At 42.7% G+C, this 25362-nt stretch overlaps 1 protein-coding gene across 1 annotated transcript in view; it reads left to right on the top strand.

The window, feature by feature from the left end:
* The window catches only part of akap6 (A kinase (PRKA) anchor protein 6), a 283712-nt gene that overhangs the window by 56581 nt on the left and 201769 nt on the right, over nt 1-25362 (top strand). The window contains exons 9-13 of the mRNA XM_028566296.1: nt 1342-1698; nt 3057-3197; nt 3325-3468; nt 4580-4840; nt 24560-24682. Coding sequence (XP_028422097.1) covers nt 1342-1698; nt 3057-3197; nt 3325-3468; nt 4580-4840; nt 24560-24682 — 1026 coding nt within the window. The remainder of the gene's footprint in view (nt 1-1341; nt 1699-3056; nt 3198-3324; nt 3469-4579; nt 4841-24559; nt 24683-25362) is intronic.

Genomic DNA, 25362 nt, shown 5'->3' with positions numbered 1-25362 from the left:
TTTTTTCACGTAAGTGAGGCCTTTAACCCTTAGAGAACGTTAGGTCGTTGTTTACATGATCCTGTTGAAATCGATTTAAAATAAAAGCCATAAGCATCCATTCTTTTTGCAGCAGAAACCTAATGCTTCTGTCTTTCTCGCCATTACGTTGTACGCCCGTGATAATGTCTTCAAGTTTCGTGACGTCCGGTCTAATACGGGCTGATAAATAGCGGAGGCGACAGAGTGTTTCCCCGTAATGGCAGCGGGAGATTGTTGTATCCTGTATAAAATGATGTCAAATAAAAACCACAACAGCTATAGCATTCATTCTTTTTGCAGCAGTAAAGCTCCGGCTTCCGTCTTTCCTGTCATTATATTGTATTGTACGCTATTGAAGACACTATCACTTTACGTGACGTCCGGTGAAAATTGACGTGACACCATTGAATTGGAGATGAAACTATCAAAATACTATTAAACTCTGCTCATAAAAACGATAATTTAAATTTAATAAGTTAAATAGTTCAAATAACTTGTTTCTACATTTAGAAATCTTTTGGACCATCATGTTTTGTGTGTTTATTTATAAAAAATTTGATGAAAACGTGTCTGATTTTTGTAGTTTTTAATTTATGACACATTTAATAAGTATTATGGTTTATTGTCTTACATAACCTTTTAGCTTAGCTAGTATAGAATAAAGCGGCACGCCTTGCTCTAACATCTCCACTAACATCAATAGTATGCATTCTCATCTTAGCTGGCTAAAAGTTGAAGACTAATTAATTAATTAATCGCTGCACTTCTATTTTCAACATGGAAAGTTTCACAATCCAAAAAAATGTCATCAGTATAGTCAATTAAAACACAATTTGGAGTCATATACATATGCCACCAGACGGGCAACAGAAGGCCGTTTTTTTTCTTAAAACTTACTGTGGTCTATAGATCGATGAACACATGGATTTCTTTACCACTGTTATTGACTAAATTATCTAAATAAATGTATGACTAAATAAAGAGATCAATATTTAAAAATGAAATAAAAAGGGGAGCATCATGCTCCCCTTTTTATTTCATATTTGTAGACTGCCAGGCATTTCGGGAGTCTTTGTTTTTCTTTTCATCTTGACTACCGTGTGCTTTAAATGTGTTGAGTGATGTTGACTGTAATGTTACATTTATGTTTAAGATGTTGAGTAATGTTTCATGTTTGTTCTTAAATGTATGGAATAATGTGTAATGTTTAATATATATTTTTAAATGTTGACCCCAGGAAGAGTAGCTGTGCTTAAGGGCACAGCTAATGGGGATCCTATAATAAACTAAACTAAACCTAAATTCTCTTTAACTAAACAGGTGATGAATGGGCGTAACCTCCAGAGAAACCGTGGGAGCTCCAGACAGTTCGGATGCTCTCAGGGGAGTGTCCCGAGGCCGCTGACCGAACCGCGGAGCTCATCTGGGGCCAGACCAACCGCCAACGCCCCCCTGCCTCTCCAATACCCGGTGTCTCAGGATGGAATATCCAAACAAATGGAGAGGACGCGGAGGGAGAAACATGCACACAGCGAGGGGGACTCTGACTCCTCGTTGCCCTCCCCCATGAGAGAGCAGTTCCTTTCCTCAGACGTGGACGCATCCGGAGAGGAGTCAGACCCCCGACCGCATCCTGGCAAGACAGCGGTCTGGATCTTGAAGCGCCAGGGGCAGAAGGTGAGCGTTTATTCGTTTTGTCGAGTTGAGGCTGTGTCAAAAGTGTGTTTTTGTGTGAATTATTGAGACAGATACAGGATGGACAGGGATATGCAGACGCATTCGGAATTCAGACCGTGGAAAACAGTTTTCAAACTCAGTTTGCATTACAGTTTCCAGGTGACCACATGCGTAGGGAAAAGTTTACGTGCACACAGAAGACAAAACCGTGTACGTCAAAAAAAAAAGACTCAGATTTATAAAACTGTGCACACAGGCCTGCATGCATCATAAATCACACTCAACCTAAAAATGAGCGCACATTGAAGAGCCTCATGTTCTGGCCACAATCATGCATAAATGGTCAATGCCAGAGGTGGAAAGAGTACAAAAAGATGTGGCCGGGTTGGTTCAGTGGTAGAGCAGGCGCACATATACTGAGAGGTTTATGCCTCGACGCAGAGGTCCAGGGTTCAAATCTGACCTGTGACAATTTCCTGCGTGTCTTCCCCCCTTTCTCACCTAGCTGTCCTGTCAAAAATTAAAGGTGGAAAAGCTAAAAAAAAAAAAAAAGTACAAAAATATTTTACTTAAAAGTAAAAAGAAGCTCATTGGAAATTTACAATACTTCAAGCAAAACATACTTAAGTAAAAGTAGATTTTAAAAACTATTTTAAAAAGTAAAGTACCCAAAAAAAAAAAACACTCAATTATAGTAATGTGAGTAATTGTAATTGGTTACTTTCCACCGCTGGTCAATGCAAATCACGTGTGAATATTGATTTACACATTGTTCCTGTCGAGAGCGGAGGCCGTGTTAGAAACAGCAGCAGCAGCTATTCAGGGAAACAGACAAACAAATCCCCAAAATAAGCTGCCTTGGTTCATCTTTCCACTGTTCCAACAACTCTGATTTGGTTGAAATAAACACATAATTAACTGATTTACATGTGAAAATATGCTGGCTCTATACAAGCTAAACTCTTTGTTTATTTGATTGGAGTCTGGTGGGGTTTAGAGCTAGCAATTTCGGAGTGGTTTTAAACTAAAAAATATCTTATTCTTTAACAAAAAGGTCTATCTCTGTAGGGATCCTTTCCATAATGTTGTCAAACACGTAGAATAATAATATGAGCCTGTCAGTGGCAAAAACTTCACTTTTAGTGGACGAAATTGTCGATGCACATTTGTCCCATAGGGGCCCAGTCTGTGGCTGCCGGGCCACAACGTTCTCGCTCAATAGATTGTTGTTCCCATCAGTCACTTAGACACTAAAACATGGGAAAATAAGGTCCAGGTTGAAAAAAAACAACCTTTAATTCTGTTTGAATCAGATAAATCAAAATTACATATTTATTTCCTCCCCTGTCCTCTGGCAGGGGGCCCAGGCTTCATCAAGAGCCAGCCCAGACAGGGAGCACTGGTATGGGTCCGAAGAGTTCATGGCCCTCCCCGATCAGCTCCGTAAGACGGAGATGCTCGCTATGAAGCTGGAAAGTCTGGCTCAGTCCATCCCACTGGTTAGTCAGACTAACTTTCTTCTTCATTCATCTGATCATAAACATATAAAAAGGCATCGTAACCTGATTTTTTTGCACATTAATGTAATGATAAAGAAACCAAGACCACTACCACTTTGTCCTGCAGATGCCCGATGGCTGTGACTCTACCCAGAAGGCTTTGCAGGATGTGGATGACTGGGATTTGACGGAGCTCAACCCAGACTGGGAGGTAGGGGAGAGCGACGAGAGGGAGAGCGGGGACGACATGCCTTCTCTTCTGCCACCGCTGGTACACATCATATTTTATCTTTCCATGTTTGTGACTCCAGAAATGCTGAAAATAATGTGTTGATTTCTGTTCTTTTAAATCAAGGCTGAAGACTTGTTTATAACTAATTGTTTATTTCTCACTCTGCACTGTAACTTTATGCTTGTCTTATTTTATGTTAGTCGTTTTTTTGTATTCTCTTTGACAAATGTTTTTAAAAGTGGATTCGTACCCCCCGCCCTAAATGCACCTGCGCCACGTGCTTCATGCCGTGTGCTTAGATTGTTAAAATAGGGCCTTTGTCTTTCGCCTGGCGCAGGTGCGTTTACGGCGTGTACAAATCCACTTTTGCAAGTTTAACGGCGGAAAAAAAGTCTGTGTGCCGGGCGCATGGACCAATCAGAGTGTCATCTCCCATTCCCTTTAAATGCCAGGCGCGTTTGGACCTTGGCGCGTCCGCTAAGCAGGAAGGAGAGATTTTCAGGAGAAGAAACTGATCTGCTCGTGCATGAAGTGAAAGCGCGCACGAGCACTATGCCATCAAAACTTCACTTTTAAAATAACATTGAAATACTGCGTTATTGACTTTAGACCAGGTTTTTGTTGGTCAATGGTGTGATCACTTTCCGCTGCCTCAAGATAGCAATACTCCCAGAATGCACCTGAACACACCTCCCTGTAAGACCAGCACGCCCCTTGGCGCCAAGATGGGCACTTGCGTCGTGCAAGCTAGGGCCAACAAGGTCCAAGACACTCTTCTTACAAAAAGTTTAAAATCCTTTATTTAGCAACCCACGCATAGTGGCCCAAACCGCCTTCTTGACCATGAAAAAGGCTGTTTGTGCTATGAAATAGCCATCTAAATAAAGGCTTAACTTTTTGTAAGTAAAGTGCCTTAGATCTTTTCTCTTTTTTGAACTTTTGTGTTGCCTTTCCAAACAGCACCTTCATGATTTGTTTGAACTTCTGAGCACTCCAGACCTTTTTTCTTCCAGTGTTTTTAATAGTTTTTAACTGATCTTTAATATTTGATGTACATAGAGCACTTTGAATTGCATTGTTGCTAAAATATGCTATTTACATAAAGCTGCCTTGCCAGAAAACATTCCCATGACATTTTTTTCCACCTCAGCTTCCTTACAGGCGAAACCTGGTCAGCCGCTTTAGCTCCACCTCCTCCAGCGATATCGCTCTCTCGTTGGACGAAAGCATCGAGTCCGGCCCGTTGAGTGACCTGCAGTCTGAGGAGGACGAGGGACGGCGGTCTGCGGAGCGCCGCCTGCAGCTGACGGCGCCCCCGGTGGACATGCGTGGAGGTGCGTCCCTGGTGCACCAGCTGCTGGAGGACATTCAGAGTCAGAACAAAGACCCCGCCATCTGGGAGAAGTTAGAGGTATGTCTTTCTGCCGCTGTCCCTGCTTTGATGCTTAGTCCGTCAGTGTTTTCGGTGTTTGTCTTTCTTCAAGGAAACTTGCTTGTTTCCTTTGAAGGTTCATTTCATAAAAGTGTAATAATTTCTTCTGACTCTAGTGGAGGTAGTTTTTTTTTTTTTTTTTTTTTTATTTCAAGGGAGGTAGCCTGCCTCTACTACAAACAGCAAGCCCTCCAAGCTAAACAACAAAAGATGTTGTTTATCAGCACCTTCCTGTCAGGAACCAACCAAAAAAAAACAGAAGGACAAAGGTGTAAAAAAGAAACATTTCTTAAATAACAAATGACAAAAATGAAAGAATCTAAAATACAACATAAGAAACTCTAAACAATTGGTAGAAAAGAAAGGGCCCAAACTGAAAAGAGGTCAACTAAGCAATAAAGAAACTAGGGCCACGTTCAGCCCCGACAAATCGTAGCAAACCGTTTCTTTAAACTTTGAACCCTATTGTGTGTGCAAGAGAAATGTGACTCAGGTCACAGCCTAACCAAAGAACCTTACTCCTTATTAAAGGTGAAACTTGACTTGAACGACAAAATTAAACAGCTGACACACATAAGAGCTCCCAACCTAAAGAACCGATCAAAAGAAATTATCAACAAAGAACAAATTACCTTTAAGCAAAGCATAACAAATCCACACAAAAAGAGATTTTTCTTGAACTGTAAATTGCCGTCCTCCCTCCATTTATCTCTCTGTGGGCTCCTTCCACTTCCTCTTGGCTCTTTCCACTTCCTGTGGGCTGTCCTTAAAGGCCCAGAGGAGCCAAAGGAGACGTAGTAAGTGTTATTTGCAGTTTAAGGGCCATGTGACACACTTTGAAACTTGCTCTCAAGTTAGGAAATTGTTGTTATGTGTGAACACAAAAGAAAGTGTGTAGTTTCATTATTTTGGGAAGTGTCTGGGTCTAAAACTGTGCCACGCCACACTTCCCAAAACTAAAATGATTACTGTGAATATGTTTTAAGGTTCAGTTAGCTTTTAACACCGAAAGATACTTAGTTAGTAGAAGCCAACGTTGACCCAATGCTAACAATGATGCTGACAGCTGTCTTCTGTGTCAGAGTCCCACACTTTGTTCACCTGCCACAACAGCCGTATTCTAAAGACGTACGTCCACCTTAAGCTGTATTCACGTTGGCAGCGTCGGCTGTCAGACGGTGCAGCGAAAAAGCAGGTCTTTCCTTTTATTTTGAATGGTGGTAGTGTGTTTAGGCTGCCACAGGAGGGAGCTGGAAAAAAGCTTAAGAGCACTGGACCTCCAACACGTCACTTGACAACCTCCTGTTTTAGCTGCATTAGCATCAGTAGAGAATAAGAGGAAGTAAGAATCCCTGCACTTTTATTCTGACTAAGGACGGCGAGTCGGACCAAAAACACCGGCGCTTCTCTTCCTTCGCTGCAGCCGTCTTGATGGATTGGAGGGCTGGTATCGGATCGTCCCGTGGCCCCGTTAATTCATCACCTCCCTTTTTAAAGGTCATGTTTGATTGGCAGGCGGATTATTGATGAGGCTGCCTGGTGAACTAATCAGTCATATCTGTCATATTGAATATGGTGAAATGTCAATAGCTCTGGGGATTCGTTCTCCTCGTGGCTGCTCGTTTAATTAGCGCTATAAAGCTGCTCTGCCGCCTCCTCTAATTTTTTTTTATTGTTATATTTTATTCAGGTTTATTTCACTCCCTCTCTCTCTCTCACTCCTTTATTGCCTTAATATTCTAATTCTGAATATTCGTTACACCCACAGCACCGTTTTACTTTGCTGCGGTAACATCCCAGTTCCCCCTCGGGGATCAATGAAGTTCAGCGTATCTGTCTTAATCTGGCGTTAGCCGGGTCAGGAGCCCGCAGACAGAATCGCACCGCTGTAATAAGATTATCAACGAGGACGCCGCGATCAATCTGTGACTCTGTGAGGGCCCGTCCTTGGATGTGAGTTTGATCCCCTCATTAAATTACCAAAGTCCTCCATATTCCCAAATTCAAATCAGACCGGCCATGTTAGTATTCATAATTAATGATGATTTGACTGATGAAATGTCAAAGCTGTCCCCTGCTCTTTCTCTCTCTCTCTCTCGCTCTCTGTCCTTTCGTGTTGTGGAAGTATTTGCATCCCTTTTTAAAGCTGACAAACACAGTTCCACGTGGGGAATCTCCACTAATACCACACTTTAATCACATAGAGATATTCTACATTTGCCTGTTCCAACTCCTTATTAAAGTAACAATCATATTGGGGATATTTTCCTCTCACATTCAAATGGTATTTCATTTATGGTTCCACATTTACAATAAGTAAAACATTCAGGTGTCCTGACGTATAAAAAAAAATACCGGAGCTGGCTGAGATGAATCCATTATTTGTTAAAGTGCTCATATTATGTTGATTTTTAGGTTCATAATTGTATTTAGAGGTTATATCAGAATAGGTTTACATGGTTTAATTTTTAAAAAACGCCATATTTTTGTCATACTGCACATTGCTGCAGCTCCTCTTTTCACCCTGTGTGTTGAGCTCTCTGTTTTAGCTACAGAGTGAGACATCTCACTTCTGTTCAATCTTGGTTGGTAGTCGCTCAGTACCTAGGTAAGGACTACTAGCCAGACAGAAGCAGAGTTTTAGGGCGTGCCCTGACAGTACCTAGGTAAGGACTACTAGCCAGTCAGAAGCAGAGTATGAGGGCGTGCCCTGACAGTACCTAGGTAAGGACTACTAGCCAGTCAGAAGCAGAGTATGAGGGCGTGCCCTGACAGTACCTAGGTAAGGACTACTAGCCAGTCAGAAGCAGAGTTTGAGGGCGTGCCCTGACAGTACCTAGGTAAGGACTACTAGCCAGTCAGAAGCAGAGTATGAGGGCGTGCCCTGACAGTAAGGACTACTAGCCAGTCAGAAGCAGAGTATGAGGGCGTGCCCTGACAGTAATGACTACTAGCCAGTCAGAAGCAGAGTATGAGGGCGTGCCCTGACAGTAATGACTACTAGCCAGTCAGAAGCAGAGTATGAGGGCGTGCCCTGACAGTAATGACTACTAGCCAGTCAGAAGCAGAGTATGAGGGCGTACCCTGACAGTACCTAGGTAAGGACTACTAGCCAGTCAGGAGCAGAGTATGAGGGCGTGCCCTGACAGTACCTAGGTAAGGACTACTAGCCAGTCAGAAGCAGAGTATGAGGGCGTGTCCTGACAGTAGCTAGGTAAGGACTACTAGCCAGTCAGAAGCAGAGTATGAGGGCGTGCCCTGACAGTAGCTAGGTAAGGACTACTAGCCAGTCAGAAGCAGAGTATGAGGGCGTGTCCTGACAGTACCTAGCTAAGGAATACTAGCCAGTCAGAAGCAGAGTATGAGGGCGTGCCCTGACAGTACCTAGGTAAGGACTACTAGCCAGTCAGAAGCAGAGTATGAGGGCGTGCCCTGACAGTACCTAGGTAAGGACTACTAGCCAGTCAGAAGCAGAGTATGAGGGCGTGCCCTGACAGTAAGGACTACTAGCCAGTCAGAAGCAGAGTATGAGGGCGTGCCCTGACAGTACCTAGGTAAGGACTACTAGCCAGTCAGAAGCAGAGTTTGAGGGCGTGCCCTGACAGTACCTAGGTAAGGACTACTAGCCAGTCAGAAGCAGAGTATGAGGGCGTGCCCTGACAGTAAGGACTACTAGCCAGTCAGAAGCAGAGTTTGAGGGCGTGCCCTGACAGTACCTAGGTAAGGACTACTAGCCAGTCAGAAGCAGAGTATGAGGGCGTGCCCTGACAGTAATGACTACTAGCCAGTCAGAAGCAGAGTATGAGGGCGTGTCCTGACAGTAGCTAGGTAAGGACTACTAGCCAGTCAGAAGCAGAGTATGAGGGCGTGCCCTGACAGTACCTAGCTAAGGAATACTAGCCAGTCAGAAGCAGAGTATGAGGGCGTGCCCTGACAGTACCTAGGTAAGGACTACTAGCCAGTCAGAAGCAGAGTATGAGGGCGTGCCCTGACAGTACCTAGGTAAGGACTACTAGCCAGTCAGAAGCAGAGTATGAGGGCGTGCCCTGACAGTACCTAGGTAAGGACTACTAGCCAGTCAGAAGCAGAGTATGAGGGTGTACCATGCTAGCAGCTAGGTTAGCATTATAACGTGTGTTACAAAGTGACCACGTTGGTCTCTGAAGTAAAGGCTGGACTACAATAGAGCTGTTTGGAGCAGTTTGTGAACAGTGTTTTCTGTTGGAGATGGTAAGTCCCTTTGGGGGGGACTTTGGGCTTTTTCACTTTGTAAACCTATAACGTGCAAAAAAAAAAAAGATACATGACACAATAAAGGAAAGGGAAAAAGACCAAAAGCCCAATATGAGCACTTAAAATATCAAAGCACCTCACTGTGTCTCGCCGACTTATCCAAGAAAACCAAAAAGGAGTCTATGTTCAATTTTCTTTTTCAAGCTTGTTTGTAGTCATTTTATACAAGTAATTTAAAGTCAATTTTTTCTTTTCTTCATCTCTATAATCAGACGTCACGTCTGGCCGTAACGGCAACATATCTGGGAACAACATGCAAAAAAAAAAAAAAAATGGTAAAAGCAGTGTCTTTGATTAGTCGAATGCTAGTAGAAATTTTGCACTCGTCCTCGTGGCATGCCCCGTACATTTCAGACACAATAAGTATCTATAATCCCTGGCGCGTTCAGGGCCCTGTGCAGCTTCCCCTGAATCATTCAGACCCCCTCTGGCACAGCTCTGTGTTCATATAAGCCTCAATATAATGCCAAAATGTTAAGTACTGAGTTTGGAGTTGATATATATGGATGCAGGATACAGATTCTGAGCATCTGAGCTGGCAAGACTCTTTAATTGCTATCTTGTGAAATATGTATTCCGAAAGGATTACAGAAATAAACACAAAAACTCAAACAAATACTGAAATATAAAGCAAAATGCATAAACTACCACGAATGATGCTCTGCTGGCTCACATATGATGACACCTTGTGTTAACCACACACACACACACACACACACACACTCACACTCCTCGGTCCTCTCTGCTCCTGGGTAATTAGCTGATTAGCTGCTTAATTAGCAGCATGTAATCATGGCGATGGATGAGCTGCCTAATTGAGGAAGTGAAGAGAGAGGAGAAGTCTCAGTGTGGAGGATGACATTCTGCCTCTCCGCAGAGAGTCTCTATTGAATACAGCAGGGTAGAATAAAATAGAAAGTAAAAAAATCATCCGTCCAGGGAAGAGAGACTGTGGGAAGATCACCGTCGGAGCAGAAATGAATCAAATCTGTCCGGGAAGTGTCGGAAGGATTCAGTTGTTTGTTGTTGGAGTCAAAGTGATTTGATTAGAGTGAAGAAGAATTCATATCTGAACTTTATGGTGGAGAAATTCTGTTACATTTGCTGTCAGTAGAATAAATCAGGACAGGTGCAGACATCCAGGTTCATTTTCAAACCAGCAGCGGTGCAAGAAGTATTCAGATCCTCTACTTAAAAGGAACACGCCGACCTATTGGGAATTTAGCTTATTCACCGTAACCCCCAGAGTAAGACAAGTCGATACATACCCTTCTCATCTCCGTGCGTGCTGTAACGTTGTCTGATGGTTGTAAAATGTAACCGGACATGGACTCAATTTGGCTGTTAAACTGAGCTGTTAAATGTCCCATATTGTAAAAAGTGAGATAAAAAAGGGTTGAGGTGCTATATGAATACTGTGAAAGTATCCTAAGAAAGTATCCACAAAGAAATGCACACAGCCCATATTCAGAAACTGTGCTTTTTGAAGAAGCCGCCAGGACTTCTGTATAGGTAAAATGTAGGGCTGAACGATTTTTGAAAATAATCTAATTGCGATTTTTTTCCCTAAATATTGCGATTGCGATTCAATATTTGATTATATTTTTAAGCTCTTTGTCTTCTGTATTATTCAACAAAGACAAACAAATCATTGTATAGTATGAACAACACACAATTACACACTAGACAGTTAAATAAGTAAAAACACATGCACATATATATACACACACACACATATATATATATACACACACATATATATATATATATATATATATATATATATATACATACACATATATATACATACACATATATATATATATATATATATATATATATATATATATATATATATATACACACACACACATATACATACATACATACATACATACATACACACACATATACATACATACACACACACATATATATATATATATATATATATATATATATATATATATATATATATATACACACACACACATTTTTTTTACAGTGCACAGAGAGGAGCTGCCTCCAGCCCCTCCCCCTCGTGAAGTTGCGTGCCGACACCGTCAACACTGCACTAGCTCAGAGAGGCTATCGTTACGTTAGCACTAGCTCAGAGAGGCTATCGTTACGTTAGCTCTAGCTCAGAGAGGCTATCGTTACGTTAGCTCTAGCTCAGAGAGGCTATCGTTACGTTAGCTCTAGCTCAGAGAGGCTATCGTTACGTTAGCTCTAGCTCAGAGAGGCTATCGTTACGTTAGCTCTAGCTCAGAGAGGCTATCGTTACGTTAGCTGCTGGTGGTCTTGCCGTGGGATTAACTGTACTAATAACACCGTTGAAACCCCGCGGCCACGCTGCTGTGAAAGCTCCCCGAACCGTCATTTATCAGTCTGATTGTTACCCCTCTCAGTGGCAGCTCCTCCCCCCATATCTTTATAACGGAGCTAACCGCTAACCGGAGCTAACCGCTAATCAGAGCTAGCTTGTTGCCAACCGAGCCTTCAGTTCTGCGTGCCTGTATCCATTAACTGCATGTATGGACTCAAGCCCGAACAAAACCCTTCATTTTATTAAAATGGCTGTACAAGTTTTAAACTTCAACTCAGAATTGTTTAAATGACAGAGATCAGCTCAAGGTACAGTGTAGCGTTAGCGTGCTAAGTTGATGCTTTCTCTGCTTAGTTCAGACTGATTTGCTCTGGCGAGTCATCAAATCGAGACCAAATCGCAGCCTTTGCGATTAGGAAATCGCGTTTTAACATATTGCGATATTATTGCAAATGCAATTAATCGTTCAGCCCTAGTAAAAAGTGCCGTTACAGTCATTTTCCGGGTGCAACGACGGTGCAGGGACACAGAGTGCAGAAATACAGAAGACCTGGAAGCCAATCAAAGCAGCCTGGGCTTTTTTTTAGGAGCGGGGCTTAAAGCTATAGTGCATAGTTTCTGTCTCCCCCATGAGGAATTCTAAGTAATGACAACAAAACTGTCGGCGCGTCCACATGATACAAGCCTTCCGTGATCGCGCACAGCCCCCACCCCTCCTCCAAACAGTTGCTAGTAGCCAAGGAGGACACGGAGGATTAAAAAAACATGATGGACTCTTCAGAAGAGAGAAATCCAGAGAGAGTTGTGTGGAGCTGATAGTCTTAATTAGCTTTGTAGCAACTCATTTGGTAATGGCTTGAATGTAACGGACGGTCATTAATATCTAAAAGTTAGGCACTAAAACTTTAAAGAAACGGGCGCTAAAACCGAGTCTGTTTTTTAACATTAAAGCACGAAGACGTGTTCTAGTAGAACCCCAAAATACAAGTATGAACCTGAAAATGAGCATGATATGGGACCTTTAAGTGAAATTAAAATCTTGTCGTTTTCGCAACATCTTTCCACGACACTAAATCGACTTTTTTGAATCAGTAAATTATATATATATATATATATATATATATATATATATATATACTGTCACCTTATCTTACTGCCAATCAATTCAGTTCATTGTAACGCTGGTTCTTAGTTCATTTCCCCAGAGAAAAGTGAGCAGTTCTGTCCTTTTTATGCCAAGAAATTGTCAACACAAAATCAGGTAACGGGGCCTTGCAACGTCATGTTCACTCTAGTCTCGGTGATCAGATTTTAATGTGTGAAGGGAGCTCCTCTCAGCTGTAACAGGGTGTTAAACTACTCTTTAAATTGTATCCAACCACGCAGGTAGTTTTGGTTGTATCTGTCCAGGTCTTAGATATCCATATTAGAGATTTCTGCCTCAATACACTGGAGGTGATTAGTGTTTAGTTTGTGGTGCTCGAAGCATTGAAATATTTACATTTAAAATAACAGAAACATGTCTTTTCAGAGACACTGTTCAGGTTACTGTGGATAATAAAAAGATCTTGATTTGAACAGTTTTCATTTAAAGGACTTCTGCAAAAAATATGTTTATATACAGTATATTCTGTGGATTATCAGTAACATGGGTCTGGAAAGACATGCCATTCACGTCCATTGTATTGGGAGCCAATCATAGCTCTGTAACGGGGCATCATCTTCCTGTGCCACGGCTAGAAGATTGTCCAGCTACTGAAATAATAACCTTTTAAGTGGATAGATTTCTTTGATCAACATGAAAAACATCAAACGACAACATGTTTGTGTATCTGCTTCCACAACTCTTTTTTTTTTTTTCCCCCACCACTATTTTGTAGAATGTATTTCTTGTCTTTTTTTACTTTCCTTTTCTGTTTCTTAGTTCTTCACGCTGCCTTTGCTGTTGGACATGAATATTTTATCCGAGATTTTTTCTCCCTCTTTGGACCTTGACCTCCTCATCATTCACACAATCTGTGTCCACATCACGTAGATCCGCGGCTTGTTTCATGAACATTTATGAGACCGATGCAGGAAATGTTAATATTCGCGGGAATCCAACGTTCCCAATTGAGGACGTGGCTCCTGAAGTGCGTGGAAAATTCCTGAAAACAAACCTAAAGAAAAAGCAGACAGAGAAAGAGTCCATCAGTTAGATAAGTTTCCCTACGTCATGTTATCACATTGTATGTGGTGTCTGCAGCGGCGGTGGCGTCCTCAGTGTGAGGTGTCTGTGTGTTTGGCGGCTCTGCGGCATGCCGGCCTATCTGCGAGCAGTGGGAGACAGACAGACAACAGACTCGGATCAACACTCGTCTGATTGGCCCGGCGGGGGGGGGCAGGGACACCCTCCGGCAGCAGAGAGGATAGGAAAATAAGAGAGAGACGGAGGGAGGATGTTCCCCTCTTCTTTAGTGTTTCTATAGATAAACAGGAGAAGGAAAAGGTAAAGCTCACATACAGACAGTTGAGTCTGAGAACCTTTTGGAAAATGTGTGAACTTTATTTACTGGGAAGGTAAATGAACAATTATACTACAACTAGCTGATAAAAAAAAGTATGCAATGCTCATATAATATACAGGTTCAACAGGGTTTTAGAAGGAAGGCAAAGTTAAGGTGTTAGAGCCATTGTAGGTAAAAAAAAAAAGAAAAGATAATTGCGGAGTCAGAGGAGGGGGGGGATAATAATTATGTAAAAACTTAGAATTTCTGAGATTACATTTGTAAATTAATGAGAAAAAAAACCTTCGATATTCTCTGAGAAATTCCCTGAAAATTGTCACAAATTTACAGGTGAAAAAATCTGAATAATTGTGTATTTTTATTAATTTTTTTGTCAAGGAACCACATCGCCTCACTTTGCACGGTTGAATCAACTTCATCACACCACAGCCTTTGTTCATGCCCCCTCCCAAAGAGCACTGCCTTTTTATCACTAATATAAGTTCCAAGAAGCTCTCCAATCTCTTCCCTTTTTCAAGGAAATACTCATGATTTTAACCCAGAATCACCTTATTATCATAAGCATCAAAACTTTGAAGGGGCATTGCTGTGAATCGGGCCAATTCAGAAGAAAACTGGATCTGAAATTGGATCTTAGAAATTCTACTTTTTCCTCTGAATATTACCCCCCTCCCCAGGCGCCGCAATTTTGTATATATTTTTTTCCCCCACATTGGCCCTAATACGCCCAGTAATAAAGTGACTAATTTTAATGCTAAATGCTGCAATTACTGCAATCAGAAGTTCCCATGCAGTGTATAGGGAACTACAGTTCTTCACAGAAGCCAGACTGATGACATTGTTTCAGTGTTATCAGCTCTTTAAGGTGAAGGGACGTCCACATTTTCATTGTTACAAACTTGTATTTGTAACACAGTCACGATGTATTTAATGTCAGCTGCAGGTCTGTATTTCTGTTCAAGGAAACATCACCAACATTCAAAACCGTTCACTGTTAAAAGAAGACACTGAGACTGGTTGAGCTTTTTTGGAAAATGTTTTAAAAACAAAACCAGTTAAAATGCATAGTTTTGCAATGCAAGATTGGGTCAGTGACATGTGTTCTTTCAGAGAGAGGCAGTGAATATTCAATCAAAAGAGAACGACACGCAGGCTACAGTAGCAGACAGGTCAGTGTAATATAGTGCACATATGAATATGTTAAACGTAAACATTGTGGGGCTTTTGGAGACGTCTCTATCCCCACGGCAACAGACAGCTGGCGGTGGAGGGGTCTCCCAGGGACGATCTCAGGGACGCAGTCAGGTGTGACGGGCGGCCTTGTGTCTCTCCCTCTCTCTCTCTCTCTCTCTCTCTCTCTCCCTCTCTCCATCTTTTTATTACTCTCTTAACACCCTCTCTTCCCACTCCTCTCTTTTCTACCTTCCTACTACTGTAGAACGTTTATGTTTCAGGATATTAAATAAATTAAAACCAAGAGTCAAAAGAAAATGAATGCAGAAAATATTAATGTGGTTTTAGGAAGCTGCAGTCTAGAGCCCTGCGCGGGACTGTTTTCTTCATCCCGGTCCCGCCAAATTTCTGACCATTACCGCCCGCACCCGCAACATGTGTGTTACACTCCCGCCCGCACCCGCAAAACTCTGAGAATTTATGCCCGCACAATAATAGAGATGCATTGATTTTGTGTCTTCTCCCGTCCCGCATGAGAAAACACATCATTTTATAGGCTAATAGGCAGAAGATGCAGGGAAAGAAGGCAGGTGCTTGCTGCTGTGAGAGAGGGAGGAAGGAGCAGAGGATGAGGGGGGGGGGGTGGACGGAGCCTCTGAGCTCCCCCGTCCTGGGAGGCTCAGACACGCTGCTCATAAATATATATACTGTCAGTACATATATCTATGGTGTCTGCTGGCGTGTGGGGGTTCCAGGCTACATCCCGATCCTGCAGTGTTTTGTTTTTTTTATAGCCGCAGCAAAGTTCAAACCACCTGCTCCCGCGAGATATGCGTTGGGTCCCGTGGTACCCGGTGGGACCCAGTCCCAATGCAGCCCTCTACTGCAGTCCTTTCTTGTCATTTAAAACTAAATCAGCTGGTCATCAGCACAGGTTCCATTAATTTCTGATCCAAATTTAGTCTGGCTCCGCCCTCCTACGTACTTCCACTCAATTTTCATTTTCCTTCAGTACTCCTCGTCTGGGTTTGGGTATATTCTTGTTTTTTTTCCAGCCAAATCTTTACCGGTGCAGTCAGCGAACAGAGGGAGTGGCTGAGAACGATGATGTTGGGGTAGTGCGCTAATTTGAGTTGTAGTTCCGTAATGGTGGTGGAGAAAGATGCGGTCCGTTGTGGCAACGCCGCCGAATATCCAGAAGTTAAAGCCTGAGCAAGACCAATCTTTGCTGAGTTGTGTTGGGGGCCATGATGTCGTGGCCCTCCTCCCAACAGTTTGATTTTCCAGATCGCTCCGTTAGTGGTGAAGGAGTTAGCTAAGGCTAACGCTAGCGATGCTAAGCCCACGTCACGACCAAACCTTAGCGATTGGTTATGGCAGATCCAGAATGGCTCTGGTAACTTCAAGGAAGTTAACACTTGTCAATGGAGAGTGGCCAGACTCTCTGGACAAATGAAATGTACCAGAGTCTGGTAGGACCGGGCTAGTGTACCAGAGTCTGGTATTACCAGGCTAATGGACCAGAGTCTGGTAGGACCAGGCTAATGGACCAGAGTCTGGTAGGACAAGGCTAGTGTACCAGAGTCTGGTGGGACCAGGCTACTAGTATACCAGAGTCTGGTAGGACCAGGCTACTAGTATACCAGAGTTTGGTAGGACCAGGCTAGTGTACCAGAGTCTGGTAGGACCAGGCTAATGGACCAGAGTCTGGTAGGACCAGGCTAATGTACCAGAGTCTGGTAGGACCAGGCTAGTGGACCAGAGTCTGGTAGGACCAGGCTAATGTACCAGAGTCTGGTAGGACCAGGCTAGTTTACCAGAGTCTGGTAGGACCAGGCTAGTGGACCAGAGTCTGGTAGGACCAGGCTAATCCAAACTCTCCTCTCCTCGAGTTCTTTTGTTTCGGCCCGGAAGTGTACAATGTTTGATGTGACGGATGTTCACCTAGTCAAACCAATAACTTGTGGAAATTTGCTGTCTCACCTCAATCCCCAGAAAATGTTTGTGGAACCCTGCACAAGACATTTTGTTTCTGGTCTTTACCTTTACCAGGTGCTTCAATCATCTGAAAACTGTTAGCATTTCCCATCAAAACCAACAGATTCTGTTAGCCTCAAGCAATGCATTAGCTCACAGCTGACAGCTAGCATTATGTGATGGAAGAAGTATTCAGTATTCTTTTACTGAAGTGTAAAAAAAAGTCTATAAATACTCTAAATAAAAGAAAACATGTAACATAAACAAACGATCTTCATCTGCATCCCTGAGATTTGCTAGCTGTCCACTGAAGTGCAGTAATTCTAACCCCCCTCCTCAATAATATAATCACAAAGTTGTAAGATTATAAAATGATAAGCGTTCATTGCTGCTTTCACTTCCTGCAGCCCAACAGCAGTTCTGTCTTTATATTGTGTTTGTCTCGTGCACAAGAGTCTGACCCCCTTGCCCGTAACATAACGTATTAATCATCCAATCCGAACATCGTCCGTCAGGGGTTTGAGTCCAAACCGATCAGCGTCGTCCTTCAGAAAGCCCCCCCGTCAGCCCAACGGTAATTATCCAGCGGTGAAGAGCCTAAACCACAGGAGGAAGAGATGAAGCAGATATCAGAGCGGTTATCCAGGCAGCGGAGGATCAGAACAGGCGTTTCAGCTCCCAGCAGGCCCCTCTGCCCCGCAGGAGCCGCACTGGTTTAGAGACTTCAAAGCAGCCGTAAGCAGCCCAGTGAAACTTGGGTCGATATCCAAACCAACGCCGCTGCTCCTTCTCCTCGATCCTCCTCTTTTTCTCCCTTATTCACCACATTTCTCCTCTTCTTCTATTCATGTTAACCTCTCATCTCATCTGTCAAGTCAACTTCATTTATATAGCACATTTATATCAACACAAGTTGACCCAAAGTGCTTTACTACTCGATAGAAAACATGACATAGGGGGTGTGTTCATGTTAAGAATTGTATGTTTTGTATGTTTGAAAAAAAGAATTGTTAATCACAAAAAAAAAATAAACTACCTTGACCCAAAGGGCTTTACAACCAAGGCAGATGGTTTGAAATCTGGCTCGATAGAAAACAGGACATAGATAAAAAGTACATAACAAACAGCAATACAAAATGTATTACAAACAACTGACATGAAGACACCAAAGTAAAAAAGAAGGTTAAGTTAGGAGAGGTAGTTAAATCTAGACAGCTCAGGCTGGAGACCTGTACGTTTTATCTATCCTGCTTCCGTTACACATTTGCGGGAGCCAATCACAAACTGCAGGGTTCATACGTTTTGAAAAAACCTGGAAAAGTTATCGAAGTTGTAAAATGCAAATTCCAGGCCTGGAAAGGTTTTTCAAATGTAAAAAGACGCAGAAAGTTATTGGCGGGTTTAACACGATGACGATAGAGAAGCAACCAAGCAGCTTTTCGTTTACATTCAACATGGCGGCCACCGAAGCGCAGCAACCCATGGTAGCCGTTCTCTTAATGCATCCACGATGGATCAACGCGTTGATGCCGCTGTCGCTGCTACGTCACCCAGATCGTTGCTCTGATTGGTTAAAGGACTATCCAATTGCGTACAGTCATTTGAACTATGCCCGTTGATCCCGCCTCTTGTGCAGCAGAAAATCCAGAGCCCACTCCCCAGACTAATGTCCAATCTGAAAAGATTGAGCTCGGTCTGCTGATAGCCAGACTAAATTAAATCAACAACCAATTAAAAAGCCGTATAGGGAAATAAAAGATATGTTGCGCAGTAAAAAGAAGCTAAAAGCAAGTCCTCAGACTTCATCTGTTCCTCTCCTCACCTTCACTCCTTCATCCCTCATGCTCTTATCTTTCTTTTCCTTTTTTCATTCCTTCTTGCATCTTTCTTTTTATCTCATTCTTTTCTCTTTCTTTTTCCTTCATTCCTTTCCTTTCCACCTTCAATCTCCTCTCTTTTCCACTAGTCTTCCTTCCTTTCCTGTTCCATTTGTTTTTTTTCCCTATTTCTCTCCTTTCTTCCTTTCCTTCCCGTCCTTGAATCTCCTGCATGTTCTCATCTTTCTTTTCATTTTCTCATTCCATCTTGCATCTTTCTTTTTATCTCCTTTTTTCCTACTCTTTCCTTTCCTTTCCTCTGACCTTCCACTTCAATTTCTCTTTTTTCTTTCTATTGCTTTCCTTCTTGTTTTGTCCCTTCTCTCCTTTAATCTGCTTTTCATCCTTGCCTTTTTTCACCTTTTTAATGTCTGTTTCTTTTCTTCTTACCTTTACTTTCCTTCCTCGCCTTTCCTTGCTTTTATGTGTCCTTTCCTTTATTTTCCAGTCTTTTACTCTAGTCTCCTTTCCTTCCCATCTCTTCACTCATCTTTCCTTTTTTTTCCTCTCCTCTAATCTGTCCTTTCCTCCCATGTCCTCTCTTCTTTCCTTCCTCTCCTTTTTAATCTACTTTCCTTACCTCTCCTCACCTCTCCTCCTCTTCTTCCTACACTCCTACCCTCTCTTCCTCCTCTCCTCCTCTCGTCTCATCAATACTTTTGATTTCCATCTCTCCATAACGAGCGGCGGCGGACGGATGGACGGAGTCATATCGATGTTTTTTTACTCGGGTCACGGTTGTAATTAACATACTGCCGCTCAATCGCATGCACTTTATACAGCGTACACAAACACACAGACACCAGTGAAGCGTGTACGGTGTGCACAAACACTCACATTTTATCATTACAGGCGAGCAGGCGCACCTTTCCTCATATGAAGACACACACGCACGTACAGATTCGATACAGCGATTTGTAGGCGAGCTGTAAGGATGGATGCACACGTGGAAAGTAATTCCCATCAGATTTACCTTCTCGCCGTAGCCTCCTTCACCCTGCCATTAGTTTTCCAGATAGCTCTCAGCGAAAGAAATGAAAACAACGCTGGATGTATAAAATATTAGGATTGTCTCCTTGATGATCTGCCGTCACAGTTACACTTGTTATTCAGACGAGATGTTTGAGGTCTGACTGGAAAGAATGAATTTTGGAGATCACGTTGCTGCTGTACGTCTTCAGTTTTATGTAAATGTCCTCTCGGTGTCTCTTTGTGTTGCTCGTGCGCTCTTTGGGGCCGGGTTGCATCCAGAGTAGATTCAGGCTGCAGCTCCACGCTGACCTTTGTGTGCTTGTGTTCGTGGTGCTTCTCTCTGTGGAGGCGTCTCTGCCTGAAACCACGGCCTGAGATGCTGCATTTTATTCACTTCACTTTAAAGCAACTACAACAAGGAACTTTCTTCCGTGAGCACTGCTGTCTTTTTACTGCATAGAGGAATTTTTGGCGCCCCCCAAAAAAGGCTTTAGCCAGCCCAAAAGGAAAATCACCAGCACCAGAATGAATAAAAATAGCAACCCAAATCCTCTCTAAATGTGTTTAAGAGCAATTTGCCAAACAACCGTTGAACAAGCAGAACATAAACTTGAATAGGAGAGCTAATCTCAGTTTTATCTTCAGAGTCAGGCTCTACCGGACTCTCCCATGATTTTTTGGGGGGGCTTTTCCGCCTTTGATGGACAGGACAGCTATATGAGAAAGGTGAGAGAGAGGGGGAAGACATGCAGGAAATCGTCACAGGTTGGACTCGAAACCTGGACCTCTGCGTCGAGGCATAAACCTCTATGTACTGTATATGTGCGCCTGCTCCACCCACTGAATCAACCCGGCCACACCCGGTGATTTATTTAACCAGTTTTGTTAATTAGGTTGAAATGAAATGTTACAACGTGGCAAAAGCTTTAAATAACAGAGCAAACTTATGTGTAAGTGATCCCTGTGACCAAAAACCTTGAGTTTCAGACCTTTCAAAACCTTCTCGGCTCAAAGTGACGTCAAATTTCTCTATACGGTCATCTGCTCCGGGTAGCTTACTGCAGTGTTTACATCATATAAATGTGCTAACCTGCCATCTTGGTTGCAGATGTTGTTTAAAATCTCCCCTATTTCGTCAGGTTGTGTGGTTTTTTAGTTTAGATGCCTTTTTAGAAGTCCCTTTGAGTACCGTTTAAAGCGCTATATAAAATAAATGTATTAATATTATTATTACTTATTAAGTGTTGCTATAATTCGTTACAGTGATCCAGCAGTTGATCCACCTGGCCGTGCGGCGCTTCTGTCGCGCCGCGCTCCATTTTATTCCCATGGGTGACGTCAAGTGACTTTATAGCGCCCGCAAAGCATCCCGGGAAGGCGGCGCTGCATTTGAAAAAATGCTGCGCGTCAAAAAAGCCGGCCGATGCCCATCTTTATGCAAATGAATCCGTTGAACGTGACGCGACTATCCAGTAGAAGTAGACGAAAACTTTGTCGAGCTGAAATGAAGACCGATTCAGCAACTGCACGGCCTATTTCTCTCCTAAAATGTTTTCAGAAACACGTTTCGGTGAACTATTTTAGTACAATACTAGAACGAATTCTCAACCAGCCGCCATGACAGTCGGTTTGAAATTCTCGAGCGGCCAGACCCACGTGACGCGTTCGTCCAATCAGCTGCCGGTCAAGGGCGTGGAGCATCAACCATGGATGTATGCTTCAGTGCTGTCGCAAAAATGGATCTGCACTGTCAGTCTCCGGCTGTAATGATGGACGGTACAGAGACGGTACAGATCTAGATACCTGGAAACGCCGACCAATCAGAGCAGACTGGGCTTAAAGAGACAGGAGCTACATGGAGGCAAGGAGAACATATGAGAAATGGACTCCGACTTAAGAAGGAGTCTGAGCAATGTTTTGTTTTTAAAAAAATGTGCTAATTTGCAGTCAAAAAAATTACTGTATATGTTCATTTTTTTGGGGGATGTTTTGACCTGGACATTTGGCGTGTGCTCTGTGGGACAGCGAGATACGTTGGTTGTCTCCTCCGTTTCTCACGTAAAGAATTGAACAGGCCGTAGGCGTGCAGACACAAAACCTCCTGCTCCTGTTAAACATCTTTAATCTTTATCCTTTTCTGTTTTGTCTCTAAAATGACTAGAAACACTTCTTTCTTCTCTTCCTCTGATCTTCTCTTGGAGCGTTAACTCCTCTGACCTTCACCTCGCTTTCAAGAATGACATTTCTCTTCCTTTTTTTTTTTTTTTTTTTTCTTCTTTGCCTCCACCTCTCCTCCATGACTGATGCTTTAAACTCCTCTCTTTAAGCCGTCTCCTCTGCTCCTCTCCAGGAGTGAAGTAGGCTCGATGGCTGAAATCAATACCGGATCAGATGCTAGATTCTCCCGATCCTCTCGCGATTCTTTCAACATTTAAAGTGCCTAAATTATGGAACAAAAATATTTTTTTCTGGGATTTGGGGTGTTATTTTGTGTCTCTGGTGCTTCCACACGCATACAAACTTCCATGCTGTTTTGAGTGAAATACGGTTTCTGAATGTTTCCTTCAGTCTCCGGGTGAGCTGGTCAAAATCTGCACGGCTTTCTACGTCACAAGCCGAAACGAGGGGGCTAACTGTAGCATGCTAGCGCTAGCATGCTAGCTCGTTCTCAATGGCAAAACACTTCTACAACACACACTAGTTCACCACAATCTACAAACAAACTACTTCCATGTCCCTGTTCTGCAGGTATTCCACGCAAAGTTGGAAGTGTGCCCTCGTGCCATCTAGCTAGCTCATGTAGTCCTTACCTAGCTACTGGGCATGTGCACCTCCCAACAAAGATCTTACAGAAGAAGAGATGCCTCACTCTGTAGCTAACACAGAGAGCTCAACACACAGGGTGAAAAAAGGAGCTGCAGCAATGTGCAGTACAACAAAAATATGGTGTTTTTTGAAAATGAAACCATGTAAACCTATTCTGATACAATCTCAAAATACAATTATGAACCTGAAAATGAGCATAATATGGGCACTTTAACACCAAAAAAGAAATCAGGGATTTTTTGCAGCTCTTATAAAACAGGAACAGAAACCTGATTTAGGCTCTGCTCCTGACTCCCTTTGAGTCACATCAGAGAGTTTCAGGTGGCTACGTGTCATAAAATCCCCCTCTCGGCCAGTAGATGGCAGTAGCTGTCCACCAAGCAACGAGCACTCTCTATTTTTTTTCCCCCTCCTGTTGTTTTCCCTCTCTTCTTCATCTTCTCTGTCCATCCGTCTGTCTGCGTGCTCTCGCGAAGGGCAACCTGCCAGCGATGGAGATGTTCATGTCCAGCTCTCTGCTGTCATTTACACCACTCTATCTCTCTTTGTATCTCTTTCATCTTCATCTTTTACTCTCTTTATCTCCGTCTGTCTCCACCTTTCAATTCAACTTAATTTGTTTTATTGGCATGAATAAAGCCAAAGCAGTTTACATAAGATTCATATACATATCACACCTTAAGAACATTCAAATAGATTTCTTTCTCTCTTATTTGCTTCCTATTTCCTCTCTCTCGTTCTCTTGCCACCTTTATTTCCATTGTCCATCTCTTTCTCTTGCATGTTTATCTTTTGTTTTCTTATTCTATCTTTCCACTACTATGTTTTCCCTCCGATCTCATCCTCTTTTTAAGTAGCTGCTATTCTTCTCTTACCACCTCTCTTTTCCTCCTCTTTTCTATTTGTTTTTCTTTATTTCTTTGTTGTTTCCAACATTTCCTGCTCCCCTGTCTGTGTCTAACTGCCTCTGGTTTGGTCTTTCGTCATCTATTTTTCAGTCTTGTTTTCCTTTTTCTACCATGTTTTTCCTCCTATCTCATCCTCTTTAAGAAGCTGCTTTTCCTCTTATTTTCTTCACTTTCTCCTTCTCTTACTACCTCACCTTTCCTACTTTCCTTTTTGTATTTCTTTATTCCTTTTCTGGATTTGTCCGTCTGTTTTTTCTTTGACTCTCGTCTTTCATCATTTATTTTTCCTTCCTTTTCATTCTGCCCCTCCGCTCTCTCTCTCTCCCTTTTTCTGTTTCCACTTTTCACCAGCTTTCACTCTCCTCCTTTATTTCCCTCCCCATGTCTCCGGCTCTATCTTTGTTCTCCCTCATCCCTCTGTATTCATCCTAATGTGTGTTTACCTGTTACGTCCTGCGGGTCTCGTTTTTGTTCTCATTCTGTCCTTGAATTAATTCATCACCGTCCAGCCGCTCCCCCTCTCCTCTCCTCTCCTCTCCACTGTTTTATCCTTTTCTTATCCTCTCCTCCTTCCAATCTGTTGCTTCCCCCCCCCTTCTCTCTCCCTGTTGAATGCCATTACCTGTTTGATTTCTTTCCTACCTTGTTTTTTTGTTTTTCCCTCGACTCTTTCCATCTGTATTTTTTTTAATACTCTTTCTGCCATTCTCTCCATCCTCTGCAGTCTTTTGTGTGTGTGTGTGTGTGTGTGTTGTGTTTTGATGTGACTCCAGCATGTTTATTCATGCTGTTAATATTTTTTTTCCTGTAAATCATCTCTGTGCCTCTCTCGTCCCCAGTGTTTCGTGAAGCAGTTGGACGGGTTCATCTCGTGGCTGCAGGAGGCGCTGGACAGCACCGAAAACTGGACCCAGCCCAGACAGGACCTGGACAGCCTGAGGGTGTACCTGGACACACACCTGGTGAGAGAACACACACACACACACACACACACACACACACACACACACACACCTGTTTGAAGGCAGACTCTTGTGGAGATTCTCCATTCACAGCAACACTCAGCTGATCACAAATCTTCTCTGTTCTTCTCATGACAGTGTTTCCGATTAAGAAACTAGATTTTTTTTGGGTTACTTTACTTGAAGGTATCTACATTAGAGTGACACGACACTGTCATGAACGTGTCATAAACATTATAAACAAGTCATAAAGGTTTATGACATAACGCTTCTTTTATTAAGGGTCATTCGGTTTAGTCATGAAGTTATGGTTAGGGTTAGGGTTCATGTGTCATGACAGTGTCATGTCACTCTTATGTAGATACCTTCAAGTAAAGTGTTACAGATTTCTTTTGTAACTCAGCGTTTAATATGGTCTGTACAAGCGGCAACCTCTGGGTCTTAAAAGTGAAGCCAATGTCCTACAACAGGATTTATCAGATCGTAAATATCGAACATTTTAAATTTTTGTGATTTGAAAGCAGGGCGGTCAGTACGGACTTCTGAAGAAAAAAGAAAAAATCCTAACTAGGTTTGCACAATATATCGTATTTTTTATCATCACCGCGATATCAACCGGTGCTATAAACACATTGCGAAAGACACTCCGAGATTTTAGTTGAAAGAAAAAATCGGCAGAA

Source organism: Perca flavescens, chromosome 20, assembly GCF_004354835.1.
Source record: "Perca flavescens isolate YP-PL-M2 chromosome 20, PFLA_1.0, whole genome shotgun sequence".
Lineage (NCBI taxonomy): Eukaryota > Metazoa > Chordata > Actinopteri > Perciformes > Percidae > Perca > Perca flavescens.
This window is presented reverse-complemented; position numbering and strand designations above follow the sequence as displayed.